The sequence below is a fragment of the Poeciliopsis prolifica genome, unplaced genomic scaffold (genome assembly GCF_027474105.1).
Source record: "Poeciliopsis prolifica strain line A6 unplaced genomic scaffold, Auburn_PproV2 SCAFFOLD002, whole genome shotgun sequence".
NCBI classification, from domain to species: Eukaryota; Metazoa; Chordata; class Actinopteri; order Cyprinodontiformes; family Poeciliidae; genus Poeciliopsis; species Poeciliopsis prolifica.
Window position 1 is genome coordinate 19,873,755 of NW_026562377.1, and position 15,235 is coordinate 19,888,989.

At 37.0% G+C, this 15,235-nt stretch overlaps 1 protein-coding gene across 6 annotated transcripts in view; it reads left to right on the forward strand.

Annotated features, from left to right (window-relative positions):
• Positions 1-15,235, forward strand: part of si:ch73-63e15.2 (protein strawberry notch homolog 2) — a 66,600-nt gene that overhangs the window by 20,184 nt on the left and 31,181 nt on the right. For 4 of the 6 annotated variants that reach the window (XM_055048408.1, XM_055048418.1, XM_055048436.1 and 1 more), the window contains one exon: positions 3,128-3,251. In XM_055048408.1, coding sequence (XP_054904383.1) covers positions 3,128-3,251 — 124 coding nt within the window. Of the gene's footprint in view, positions 1-2,543; positions 2,670-3,127; positions 3,252-11,556; positions 12,239-15,235 lie in introns of those variants that run through there. The other 2 variants (XM_055048445.1, XM_055048454.1) reach the window with 2 other exon arrangements.

The window sequence follows — 15,235 nt, forward strand, 5'->3', positions numbered from 1 at the left end:
TAGGTCGGTCAGGATCAAGATTTCCTATGTGCCAGAATATTGAGCAGATTAATTCAATTTCATTCAGTTTATGAATTATTGTTGACCTTTTTTCAGTCATTATCAGTAACAATAAAACACTCCTGAGTACATTTGCAAACCATAATCTCTATTTTTATGTTGTTTTCCGAGCAAAGGCTTCTTCCTCTCTGAGCAGCCTTCCAGCCCATGTTGGTGTAGTATTGATGTGTTAATACTTCACTTTCGTTCCAGCTTCGCCCAACAACTTCACATGGTGTTTTGCTTTTGTTTGGGCTTTAGTCACACATTTCGGACCAAAGCATGTTAATCTCTGGGACACAGCAGCGCCTTCAGACATCTAGAATTGAACTCAAGGGTGAACCTTACTGGTGGCGGTCAAATTCTCTTTATCTTAGATGATCTGTTGTTAATTTTCCTATGACGCAACACCAAGGAGCAGTGTGTGTAGGGGTTATCATAATATATATAAAAAGCCAATTAATCATTACTGTGTAAAGCTATGATGTCACCTAGACTCTCCCAAATTGTTTAAATGAATAGTAATCTTAGCATAAGTAAAATTTTGATTAAAGAAATGTATATAAGGATTAAAAACTATCAATATGATGTAATTTAAAAACTATTATAAACATTTTAAGATTACATTTGAAAGCTACAAATATCATTTGTCTGTAGCCAACTTGAGGCAGCCAGACAAAACTAATCAGCCAATATCAGCCTGTCTCTGTAGGAAGTGTAGAAACGGGGGAAAAAAAATATATTCAGCGTAGTAATATGTCGAAAGCTACTGCCAAATGCAGCTGTATTTATTTTAGATTTTTGTTAAAGTTAAGAATTATTATGACAAAAAATAAATTACTGAATTTATTATTACAAAGGACTTTAAAGTTTTAGCATAATATTTTATGGTATTATAAAATGCAGTGAGACAAAAATAGTGTTTAAAAATGTAAAAAAAAATTATAAAAAAAAAAAAATAGGACCACAACTATATTGCAAAACAGTACTCAGTGACTGGGCTCAATCATATTTTGTGCATGCCGCATTTATTGATGATCTCATAGAGTCAATCTTGGAAAAATAGGTCAAACTGCAAAAAGCCTCACATAACAAAGCCAAAGTTTTGATCCACGGTAGTGATAATGGTACATGTTGAAACTTGGTGACAACTCCTACATTTGGTTTAAGCTTCTTCCTGTGTAATAGTCAAGAATAATACTTCCTGCTCCCATGCTTTGCACAGCTAAAACCAAAGGTTCGCGCAGTGAATTCAGTTTCTATTACTACAGCTTCATGTTTGTGTTGGCTACAAGGAAGTGTTTTTCCAAGGAACCTTAGCAGGTTTCTGTGTGTGCATGTGTGAGTTTGTGTGGGCGTGCGCCTTCAGTGTTGTGTCACGCATAAGCTACAACTTGATAATCACCATTTCTATGGAAGCAGTGCTTAACTGTCGATAATTGTTGGCATTAAATTTGTCCACAAAGGAAGACATTCCTGCTGTCACCTTCCAAACCTGCTCTTTTCACTGGAATCATAAATTAAATTTTCTGGGACTGTTTCATTTTTATCTGGTATTCCCAGTCATTTCTATTGCAAACCTGTTTGGTTTTGTTCTTTTTCCAATTAATGTTCCAAGAAATCACAGCAGTAATTTTGCTACATGACATTTCTGAAGACAAAAAATAGAGAAGTGCATAATTGCTTTTTAAAATTATGTGATGCTTGTGCCAAGTATAGAGATCGTTCGCCACCAGAAAATAAAACGCTTACTACTTTGGCTCAAGTGAGACATCATTGCTGAATGATGGGATTTGAAGCAATGAATTTTGGGTTTCAAAAACTTTGGAAGACAACTGGTGGGACACAGAGAGGTCAGTCCATTGCTGTGCCTGTGAGTTCCTAACCAGCTTTGTTGATGAAAGCTGCTGATACCAAGTCTGCCAAGACTTCTGCTGTAATAATCATGCTCTGCTAGGGAAAGAAAAACCACAAAGGGGATTTCCAGTCTGGATGATTTTTACCAATCATACTGCGTTTCCTCCTTTGTGCTCCTTAAATAAATTATTCATCAGCATTTAACACCTGTGTTAGTGATTTTTCAGTATGCTGGCAAAGAATTTGTTTGTGTAACTGTAAAAATTGTGGTTATTTTAATAGTTTTAATTTTGAACAGAGTTGATGATTTGAACAGCTCAGATGATTGTAAATAATTTTTATATCAACTCAAAAATCCATTACAGTCAAATTAAATTTCCATATAGTAGCGTTAGGTGGTCCTCTCATGGTGGTTAGTGTGTTTTGAAACTAAATCAATCAGTAACTGTGATCTCTGACCAGGAGTTTTGGACACAGGAGCCTAATCCTTTGAATAGCTTTGGCTCTGCTCCAGTTGTTTCTGTTTGAGCTCTGGGAGCTGATTGGATAGCAGGACAGTTTCACCTTTACGCGTCTTTAGTTTTGCTTTTGCTTTGAATGCTCACTCAGCCCTGTTGCTCTGCGGGTTTCTCCATAGGCTTGTGACTTATCGACTCAGTAGGAAACTGAAAACAAATCAAGTTAGAGGTACAGGATCTGATCGTTTGTGGCAGAAGTTAACTTGAAGCTCCAGAAGATGTTTGGTGTTCAGGAAAAGTGGGCCGTGAAAAAGGGTAGGAACTCTCTGTTCTGCTTAGGTTGCTGTCGATACCCGGCTGTTGTCCTTATCATCTCTGCCTTGTCTGTCTGGCTTGCAAATAGCCACTGTTTCATTTGTTTGCCTCTCTGTCCTTTGAATATGCTATGTCTATTCATTCGTTAGATAACCAGTCACCTTTTAACTACATGATTGAAACTGAACACTTTAGTGCTTTTTAAATAAGTTTTGTTTCTGTGACAATAAACTGTGTTTGGGATTCTTTGAAGCTGATCTGTTACGTGTCTTCTTGCTGCTAAGTATACTTACCAAAAACTGATTTTGGTTTATGTTTCACTGCTTTATAAAGCAAGTAGCAGCTTAAACTTAGCTGAAATCACTTCCTGTAATAAATGAAAACATCAGCAAAGGCTGTTCTGCTTCCACACAATGTACTTTGAACCAACTAAATGTCTTTTCTTTTTTTGTCCACAGGCAATACCACTTGAATAACAGCACTACCACCAACATTCCTGATATGCACATGAGCATGTACCCGGGATTCTCTGACATGGACTTTCCCAGCCTCCCTAAAAATGGGAATGGAGACTTCTCCCAGGTTGGTTCCATTTAACTACTATATTCATTGGTCATCTGCAGCAAATGAAATACATTTCATGGGATTATGTAAGCAATACAAACAGTGAAAAAGCACCTTTCTATCTATCAACTGCTTGCTTTTACTTTTATATGATGAGAAAGGGCCACACTTGCAACCCACCACCTCCTGCAGCTCATCTTTCATGTTCATCTATGACTGAAGTGTGACATGGTGTGTGCCTTCTTGCCTTTTTAGCTCATTTAGTTAGAGTGACACTGACAGCTGCTACTGAGATGAGACAGACGGGTAAATTTCTAAACTGAATCCATTTAGGCTCTTGTCAAATATAGGTGAGTCCCACAGTTTCTTGCTGTTATACTATAATCGAACAGCTTTTGTGTTTAAAAAACATAATATTTCTGCTACTGCTGAAATTACAACATATTCATTGTTGCCGTTACAGTAACATTTTTTTCAATTATTTTTGCCTGCCTTAATTTTGATGCTGCAAAATTTAGCAGTAGTCCTAAAAAGCATATTGCTGACGATATTGTTGTCGCTTTTCTCTTCAAACTTTAAAACCAGCTGATATCAGCTGGTCAAGTATTCCAGCTTTTTGTGGCAGTAAAGTGTGTAGTGGTCAAATGAATAGATATGCCACTTTCTAACTAAGTTTTCAATGCAGGATTACCTTAATAAATGGTAAGGGATGCTTCTTTAGTTTCCACTCTAGTATTATCTTTGGCTTTTGCAACTGGGAATGTTTTCCCAGTTGTTGTAAGCAAGTGCCTACAGCGTGTAGTAATAGGTTGGGGAGGGCAGCTTCTGTGGAAACACTGGTCACTTTGTCACCTCCAAAACACCATGAAGAGAAAAGCTACGGAAATCCTGGGGCTACTATAGCTTCACTGTGTTGTGATTGTCAGTTCCTTCCCTCTAAACAAACGTGAAAAGTTGTGTTTTACTGAGTCACACTGACAAAAGAAGTGAGCAAAACAAATTAAAAAGCACAATTTCTGGGACCTTAATGCAACAAATAAGATGAATGAAGTACAGCAGCTGGTCAGGGCCCAGAGATTAGGAACTGTCCACCCACTGTCATTCCAGCACCTCAGTGAACCACATTCACACTCCTGAAGAAGGTCTGTAAAATGTGCTTCTTTTTCTATTAAAACACTTCAGCTGACTGTTATCTTAGACTGATGTGTGCTCTTTTTTGCCTGATTGTCTCTAATCCTTTAAATAATGCAGAACATTCCAAAAACCTTAACCATAGCCAATCTAAAGTGACCAGTTTTCCCAACATGTTTACTTTTTTGGATTCTATATGAATATGACTGAGACTGATTTGCTTTGTAAAAGGACTTCAGATTAAATTTTTTAATAGGTCCTATTTCAATTAAAAAGAAAACGATCTAACAATATTTTTCATGTTTGCTACATCAGAGCAGTGAGTTACATAATGTATCCAAGTCTATTAAATTAGCTGTGTAATGGAGAATCTAACAAGTCTTTCACCAAATATTAGAGGATTTCACTGTTTATGTTGCATCTGACTTATGCAGTCAACATGATCAGTGTGTTGGTATCTTTTCAAGATTAACCCGCTTATTCACATTTGAGCAATACTAATATCCAAAAGTGAAGCATAATGCATCAGAATTTAGGTTCCAAATATTTTGTTTACAACCTTATATGACCAACACAACAATGTTTTTTTTCATATTTCTTACTTAAAGGAAATAAATCCAATTTCCAGGTGCAACCACTGAAACTGTTTACTGTCATTGGTTTAGAGAAGTGTCTCCAAAGTCGAAGAAGAGCAGCTTTACATCACTTTAGCTTCCAGGTGTGTGAATGGGTGTGATGCTTGACTGGAACAAAGTGCTAAGTTATTTCTAGAACAAAAGCAACATATGAATGTTTTCAAAGGAGAAAAGCAACGCGTCACCCTTGTCACGTGGATCGTTAATGTGGGGATTCCCTCGTTTCGCATCAGCCTGTGTAGTTGTGTCCGGCTAAGTTTTTTTCTCCTAAAGAAGTCATTTTAAACCTTAGTCATTCAGGTTGAGTCATATTGTATTCTACATTTGACTTTATTTGTAAAACAGTTGTGTAGTTTCTTTTAAACTTTTCCAATTTTGGTCAGTGCATTCAAGCTCTGCCTTCTTGTGCCTGTCAGCGTCTCTGTGAAGGAAAAAAACAAAAAAAAGAGACGTTTTGTGCTTGTGTTGTGCTTTCTCAGCTGTTCTCGCTGCATTTGGACCCACAGTGTCATGTGAGTCATGTAGAGAAAATGTAAGTCATGGGGTCATCATGACTAATAACGCCCCACCTCTGAGGGTATTTTCTTCCATTTCATCCCCACCATTCGTGCCAATCCTGCCCTATTTTTCCCTCCTTCTCCAGTCTGCTGTCTGGTGGCATTATATCTACTGTCTGCTCAGTCACCGAATCGTAACAAAGTAAATATTCAGAGTTGTGCGGCCGGGTCGGTTGGTTTATGAGGTTATTTAGTTTCTCAAGTGACTTTTGTGTTTACTTCCATCTCCTCGTCTTATTTATTGCAATGGAGTCATTAGGGGAATCTCTTTTGGTTTGCATGGCTTCCCACAGTGTGAGGATTTGTTTATGCATGCACCAGAACTCATTTCGAATATCCACATATTATTAGCAACCACGGTGCTGCAGTCTGTGGACAGAATGTGTTTCTTTACATCTGCTGCTTTCAGAGGTTTGTTTTGTATTACAATGAAGAGGCTCCCCTCTATGTATACGCCTTAAGAATTACTAGATAATAGATAAACAAGTCAATAATTGAAGTGGCATCTGAGGACACTGGCACATAAATCAGATAATGCAAATTTGTTTCAGTTATCTCTATGTAAAACTGCGTAACACTTTAATATAAAGGGATGTTGGTCAACTCTGCCATAATTTCAGGCAATAATATTCAATGGGTTTGAAAGTTTCTGCTAAGTCTGATTGAAAAGGAGATTGTTTTATTTGAAAAACTAATTAAAGATCATTTATTCACCAATCAGAAGTTACTTTTCAAGTATACAACCATTTCGAAGAAGATTTAAAATCGCTTAATTTTTCTTTTTTCTCATATTGTTTCTACATTTTGAGCTGTTTATCAAAACTAATCAAAGATATAAACTTCAGGGATCCCTTATACTCTAATATATTCTGAAATCCCTCTTCTGGATTCAACATTTGAACTTTAGTTTCTTCTGAAAATAAAAGACTGTCCGAATAAGGAGCACGTTTCAAAATCCAAAAGTGACTTTTAAAACAAAACATTTAATTTGTTGTTGACTGGTGCACCACTTCTATCACGATAAAATTTGAAAATTAACCCTTGCTGAGAGGTACCGTGTAATAAACAACCCACTTGTGGCTCAAAACTGAGCAGAATGACACGACTAATTAACTAACAAGCAGCAGTGTGTTAAGCACCGCTTCTTGAAAAGGGAATGAGAGAAATTCAAACATCTAGCTAAATCAAAGCTTTTGTATGTAGTTACCAATATTTTTTATGAATCTGGCAACTGACTCTTTGAATATTTACACATTTTTCTTCAAAGGCTTTTTTTTCTGCATAACATGACATAAAATATAAGCAGAAAACTGTAAAATGAAGGATGCAAAAATATGTGAAAGGTTCCTCCATTAGCACACTAAAAACAAGTAAAATGGTGCACTTGATATTGAAATAAAAAAAGTCTATGTATTCATACATTAGATTAAACTGAAAATGAACAAAAATAGGAGCTTTTCACCCATAACTGCAACTCGAAAGGAAAAAATGATCTCTTTCTATTACTACCTTTTACCTGAAATGCAGTAATAGATACTCTAGTATTTCCATGCATGTTTCAAATTGCTTTATTTTTAATATATGTATTACCTATGTCTTTGTCTGGTTGAAGTATTATTTTTTCATTAAACCTTCATTTTATTAGGATAAAAAACAATTGAGATTTTAAACCTTTTTACCTCTTTTTCAATCTGAAAAAGGTTACTTAATTCATTTAGAAATCACCATTATCTACACACTTAGTTACAAAAAGAGAGTAAACTTACATTTATTTTGTCATCTGCATAAACTTTGCACATTGACACACTGGCACATAATTCATCCGTGAATGTGGATCTAAATGCGTCCCTGAAAACGTCTTCTGGAAGAAATGTAGCAGGCAGACAGCTTGGCTAGCTTCAAGTAGCTTTAGAAAATCTACTTTGGGTTCATCTTTACAATCGACATCACTGCTTACATCAACAAGTTATTCTCAAGTGCAGCTTGTATTACTTACTGTTGAACCCAGTGTACATCTTGTTTAAACACTTTTAGCATGACAGACTGGCGCTACAGCGTCTCTGCTGACTGTTAATGTCTTCTGTGAAGTCAGAGTGTTGTGTAGGGGTGAGTCTTGGTGTGTTAAGTAGGCGTACATGTCGAAACACTTGTGTTCATGCTCTTTATGTGCATCTCTACATCAACAATGAGGCAACAAACTTAGTATTGTATCATGATTTCAAGTGGCAGTAGTAGTAGTAGTAGCAGTAGTGGTGGACTGCTTAAAAGCAGCTACATTATACATTGCGTGCATGGTCAAAATAATTAGGTATTGAGTTTAAATACTTTAACATTTAAAACTACAATAGGTAACTTATAAAAATTTTATTTATTTTTTCACCTATTTGTTAAAACTAACAAACATGCAAAATTTTGTTAGTGAAGAGATAAGCCGACAAAATCTAGCTCCTCTGCCTTCTCCAGAGCTATCTTCAGAAATAAACTGCTTGACCAGAGACAACCGATCAGTCAGGAGAATGGTCCTACCACTTTCAGTAATGCTAGTGTACGTACTCCTCATACATAAGCAGCACATACTTTGCAATCACAGAAAAACTGTTTTTGCATGCTAACTGTTGTGTGCATTCACAGCAGGAGCTGGAGCAGATCACAGAGAAGGGGGAGGGTGTGAAAAGTGAGTAGATGAGTTTTATTGACAGCACTAATACCCTCTAGGATAAAATTGAGAAAAGTGTTACTTAAATGTCACAGGAATGATGAAATAATATGTCACTTTATTTCATAACACACTATGCAGTCACTCCAGCTGCACTGATGAAGGATTACATACCTCAGCATTCTGAGTGCTTGGAGTGGATCCAATTGACTGCTGTTTTCTGATTCCAATAGTCTATAATAGTTATTCCCACTGCCATTGTGGGGAGTCATAGAGTTTTATTCTCAGACAGTTTACCTATGGAGAGGAGAGAAGCTTACTATTTCCTGAAACTGTTTCCTCATGCTTAAGCTGAATAAGCATACATTATTTTAATCACCAATGTACAGAACAAGGTGAGAAAATTCCCCAGTAATAACACATGCACAAAGTAACCTTTAAAATAGGAGCCACTATAAATTGCAGTAAAGGATTATAAACAGTGGAAAGTAATTATAAGCAGAAAAATGTTTAGCATAACATTTTAAGGAGACTATTTTATGTAGAATCAGTTGTAAGGGGGGAACAAAAGTAAATTACAAAAACAACACTCTGAAAGAAACAACTGCAAAATCGATCACATGCCTCTGTGGTTTTAAAAGAACGGCACACTTCTTCCCAGTCACATCTGCACACCTGCCCAGGCTTAAATGTGGTTTAAAAACCCTAAAAATGTGAATATTTCTGCAGAGAATGAGAGTTGTTGCAACATTTACTGGAAGACAGCTGAAAAAGGCAATTCACTCAGCATTCTGGCTAACCTCAAACAGTGAAGAGCACTTTGTAAGCACATAATTTGACATATGCAGTACATTGCATGCTGTATGTTTTTGCATGTTACTCAGCAGTATGCACATATAAACATGGTCCTTTTAGGGTCTTTCTACAAACTTTTCTTCTCCTTTGTCATTCCTCCCATTTTTACACAAATCCTTTTGCTCTGTGCTGTTTGAGGAAGAGTTAATTTGCATCAGATATCTTTTTACAGCTCTTTTCAAGTTTACAGGATATATCACATTTAAAACAGCTTGTCTTTAGCTGACCTTGCTTGTACAGCGCACTATCACCCACATAAGATAATTAATGTTATTCTTTGTGACAGTTGCTCTTACCATGTCCCTACATAGATTTAAAATGGGATATTATCCCAGCGCACACAGGAGTAAAAGAGAAAACTGCTTCAGAAAACAGGAAGACTCTTGTGAGAATATGTAAACAGGGGTTTCTGTAAAAGCAGTATACAGTGTTTGTATTTGAAAACATTTGCAACTCTGCAGATATTCTATATGCAACTTGGAGAAATCTCTTTTTAGATGCAGTAGTCAATTATTCATGCATGATCTTGTGATCTTACTGATGATCCACAGGTCCAATACCCCCCCCCCCCCCAAAGAAAACAAAAAAATATCTAATTTTCAAAAATTTAGTAAATGCATTAAACTGAAAACTCCTTTTCTCATTTGTTACAACATCAGGAAACAGTAACATTCAGAACAAGGTTCCTGACTTCCTTCAAAAGCGTCCATTTAACTCTGATGTATAAATTAGATAATCTTATAATGACTTTGTTTTCTGTCGGACTCAAAACTACAACTTCACTCAAAAGATGCTAGATGGGTTCATTCAAGTCTGCTTAACACAGCCTGAAATTGTTTGGTAATGGCAATTAAAATATTGTTGAAGTGGAAAAGAAATTTTTATCCAACTGAACACTAACACGGGCGTTCCTTCACATTTTCCAAGTCAGTCAGGATTTGAATCTGTTTGTAATTCTGGGCTACTTCCCTGTAGGTTAGTCAAACAGAAAGTGTTTTTAGTGGCCAGGTTTGAAGGAGGAAGTTAAAGGTTAATTTGAAAGTTGATAAGCGTCCTGTTTTTATGTAGTTACACGTGATTTACTTAGCTTCAAGGTACATCTTGAATTTGATCTCAGTTGCCACCCTTGACATATATCTTGTCTGTATGTTAAGTGGATTTAGAGTGTATTTCAATCCCAGTTTAAAATACACTCTAAAGTCGTTAATTTCTATACTTATTGTGCACTGTTTTATAATTGGAGTTTGAAATATTCCTGGGTTTATTTAAAAAGAAAAAATATGATTCATATTAATACAGCAAAGTGTTCACAGTTGTGCCACTTACTCAGCAAAATACAAAGTACCAGAAGTTTTGCACAGATGCAAAACATATTTACAAATATCTGAACAAAAATACAATTTCACAGGACTTAAGAAATGTATATGAGATTTTATAGAAAAGTGTCATTACAGCTGCTTTTTTAACCTTGTTCAAACTATGTATACTGTTATTTTTATTCTTTAATGCAATAAGGTGAGTGCTTTGGCTGTTTGAGTCTGAAGAATCTCATCAGTAGTGATTCAGTGTTCCCTGATGGCCCCCGGTGCTCCTCCAAACACACAAATGTACGCACACACACTCACACACAAACTACTGAGAGGATTCCCACTCATAGAACGATGACACCATGGATAGGCGCCATGCTGCCTCTTAAGAGTCTGACTCCTCTTCTGTCCAGCAGAGATGGACATTACAGGACCTCACCGTCCCAGCTTGATATCATTTGTTCCTGGAAGCTGACTGCACAAATGGACCGACTCCTGTATGAAAGAGACAAATTACATTATTTTAAATTCTTATTTACGAGGATCATAAACAGTCAAATTGCTTTCCCCACCAAGAAAAACTGATATGTCATCCTTGATCAGCGTCTTGGATTTGTCTGAATTGTCCAATTTGCAAAAAAAGAGAAGATTCCCAGAATAAGCTTTTGTGCACTTGTATGTCTTTTACAATCACGCCCTCAGTTCCAGTAAGCAGGAATGACTTTTTATGATGGATTTGTCTGTAATTGTGTATACTGGCTGATGCATGCAAAACTCTTCCGCAAAAGGAAACTTGCAGTTCAGCCTCGACTTGTTTCATTCACAATTTTAAGGCACATAGAATATTCTTAGAGGAGTCACTTCCACATTTTGAGCTCTGCTATCTTCAATCATAGATTTTTATTAATGAGACAATATTTTGACACTTATTTCTAAATTAAATCTTCTCCTGGGTTTGTGTTTGGATGCTCACATCCAAACACAAACTCACTTTTTTTTTTTTTTTTTGTAAATCACTCTCATCGAGCATTACTTGCCTTTCAGCGTCTGAGTTAGTGACGGAAATTCAAATTCAAATGAATTGCAAGAGCAGCAGACGTGAAATTGAATATTTGCAGACAAAACAAAGAAACAAAAAGCAGAGGCACAGTCTAGTGGGGAGTCAGTCTCTAAATATAATAATCATTAAATGGTGGGCCAGGCCCATTAAACATAGCTGTAAGCAGCGCTGTGTGAGGAGCGGCCAGGTCCACAGCGCAACACTGTTTACACTACAAATGCGGTTGAGTTACACCATGTACAGTAAAATGGGCCTGACTGCCAGTAACTCTAGTCACTTACCAACAAAAGCATCATTTCCTGAAAGCTCCTCCCCTCCTCCCTCCCTTTTCTCCCCTCCCCTATACTCCCCTGCTCACTCACTCACTCACTCTCCAACCACCTTTCTGCACTCAAATGAACTAGTCCACAATCATTATTAGTGAGCCTTCTCTGCCAATACCTGCCTGTCTCCCTGCGAAGCAGGGTAGCATGTTTTAGACGTGCCCGTGTCTCTGTCTGCGAGAGAGCGTGTCTGCACCTGTGTGTGGTGGGGGCGCTGAGGCAGATGTCTGCGGTGAGCCAGGGGGAAGCAGTCACAGGGCCAGTCAGGGTCCGGGATGGGGTGCTAGCCCTCCAGCTGTGAGGTGATCACCGGCGTTTTGGCTTCCTCATGGAAGTGGCTGACGGATTCAGGGAGTTGAGGTGAAGCAAGAGCTTATGTTGTGTGTATTTTCACCCGTGCCGTACCGTAGCGGTTGGACCCATGTCTCTCATGCAGCTCTGGACTAAATTATATGCTCAGCTGGGACGCCCGCTTCCCAAGGTACGGGTTCTGTTCATTACTTTTTCTTTTTCCTTCTTCTTTTTGCCATCTCTATAATGGTATAGCTTATTGATTCATTGTCTTCCTAAATGAAAATTGCTTGTGTTAAGGACTTGTTAAGGTGAAACTTACATTTAAGAAATGGCTCATTATCATTATCATGTGCTTGAATTTTTAACTTCCTTGAATGAATTGTTGACATACTTCCTTATACTCACTGTGTTACAAGATGATTTTCTCTTTTATCTTAAGTCCACACTTACTACCTGACCTCATCAGGTATAAACAATACTGTTTATAAAACAATAGTAGTGACAAACTATACTGCTGGGACATGCAGTTTTTATGTGTAAAACATGGCTGTCTGATCATAGTTAAAGAAATAATCTGATTATTTAATTGTAATTGAGATAATTATGCTCAAATTTCAAGCAATAAATGTTAAATAATATTTCAAATAAAATCTTTCTCTTTATCTTCTTCTATAATTTTACCTTAGCCACATGTTTTCCACATGAAAAATCAAATCAAATCAATAATTGCAAGAAATGCTGCCTAATTTTAATGAATAAACTGTGAAAAGCATAGCTTCATACAAACAGAACGCTGCAGTGACCAATACACTCTCTCCATTGATTTTCTTTCATCGTTAACGTCATCAAAAAGGCCGGAAAAACTTTTGAGTTTTCCAAAGGAAAACCCATGTGTAAGACATATTACAACAAAGTACAGCACAGTCTTCCAGTTTTCCAGTGGATTCCTCCTTCTATGGTTTCTCACACCGCAAAAGTGACAGGGCAAGTGGAACATGACAGAATCGATTGAGTTCTACTTGATGTTTAAATTGAACAGGGCACAGTTTAAGACTTGTAGATGTCTGCGAATAGAGTCCGTTTTCATTTCAGACTGACACGGAGCTTTCCTGTGGGTCCACTCCCTGTGAAAAAGAACACAGTGCGCTCATTTATTATTATTTGTTAAATAGGATTTGAAGTAGAAGTAAGTAATCAGAGCCTGTGCCAGTCCATCCTCCATTGCCCCACTGAGATTCATCTTTTCCAACAGGAACTCTTGGCAAATAATTATCTGCTTTGTTCCTTTCTTCCTTCCAGTAAGTGCTACAACCTGACGCTATCAGGTTGTAGCACTCTTGTGCATTGTCTTATCAGCTGTTAAATGTGGCTGTTTTTGCTATGAGTTGTAAATAGAGCCTCCTTTTTTTCTCATACCACTTCATTAGCTGTTATTCTAGTTAGATAGCAGTTCATATCTGTGTAATACGACTTCATTGGGGCAAGGAGCCTGTTTCCACAGAATTATTGATGCGGCATATTAAGCAATATCCTCCACGTCTGTGTTTGTTACACTAACACATTTCTCATTGGTTGTTTGAGCTTAATTTTCTGCATTCAATCATTTATAAATAAGGCAGACAATAAAAATGTTTTTTTAAATAAGTGCAGTCTGGTGTTATGTTCATACAGTAGTTTCTGGTTAAAAAAAGGAGTTCTTCTTCTTATATTCTCAAAATAAGAATAGTTATTTGTACTTTATTCATACAATAGTTATTTTTACTTTCCTTGCTGCTCATTTCAAGACACAGTCATCATTTATATTTTTATAATGTGTGAAGTAAAACAAAAAGTATAATTTGTACATTTTTAAACATGTACAAAATACATTTAGTAAACAAATATGAAAGTGAAGCTGATTGTTGGTGTCTCTGTTTAATGTATATTATTAGTAGCATATATGTCCCTGTATGTGTTTCTTTCCTGCTTAACATAATTTCTTCTTGTTTGCATTCAGTTGTCAACATCATATCAATTTGTAAAGCGTACTTGATTTTATTAGTAGCCCATCGCAAACTTTCAATCAAACCTTTTTGCTTGCATTTTGTGTGGTGAGAATGTCTTAATTTCTATCTTTAAAAGCAAGGGTAGACTGTCTAGGTGGGCACATGTTGTCAGTTTCCTGGTATTACTTCAAACCTCAAGCATGACCCTGTGCGTGCAGCTTACGGGAAGTGAATAAACAATAATGGAGAGGATGAGTGAGAGGCATTGGGCTGAGGGGGGGCCGGTGCGGGGTCTGCTCTCTGAGAGAAGTCAGGAGAATAGGTGTGAAATAAGCAGTATTTTGATTCTTTTTAACGTTTTATGTCGTAACCTTGATTTGTGCGATGGATTAACCCCTTTATTCCCACGTGAATCACACTCAGTGTGTTAAACCGGCAAATTGGTTTGTGTTGCTTGACATCAGAAGAAACGAACAGCTGCTAGGGAAATGTGCCAGAAACGGGGTAGAAATATTTTATACAGTGTTTGAATTGTTTCCCCCCCTCACATAGTTTGCACAATGGAGGAAAAAAACAACAAACAACATAAAGAAGTACCTTGTAGCTTGAAGGTGACAGTGTGTGGACTATTAGTTGAAAAGCTTGAGATGCCTCTTGAACTCCGACATTTATTAACTTTGTCTGACTTCTCAGTGAGATATTCCACACTTGACCTGTAAGAAAACATTTTAATATGAAAATTCCTCCTTTGCGCCAGGAAGTTTTAAACAAAGTCAGTTCATGTTTGCAAAGCCTTTTTTTTTATTGGTTTTATGTTTTCTTTTTTTCAATCTAATATCTTGCAGCTCCGTCAGGGATAAAATGTTTGATTCAGGGCACACACCCAGCAGTCAACAGCTTGTAAAAGAAAATCTTTGCCCATTTTCACGCGATTCTTGGCTTTTGTCCAACGTTACAACTTACGGGCACCGGCCTCACAGCTCTGAGTCACGGAGAGACATTGGATCTTTGACCATTGGCGTGTGAAAATGTGGGTGTTCCCATGTACAGTCTTCAGGGGAATTTGAGGCAATATTTAAAGCTGACCTGTTTTAATTCAGTTTGTGTTGATTTCACATTTAGAGGGAGAGAGAAAAATAGCAGATGTTTTATTATATTTATTTTTATTCTTATTTCTTTTTTATGCTTAACATTTTTAA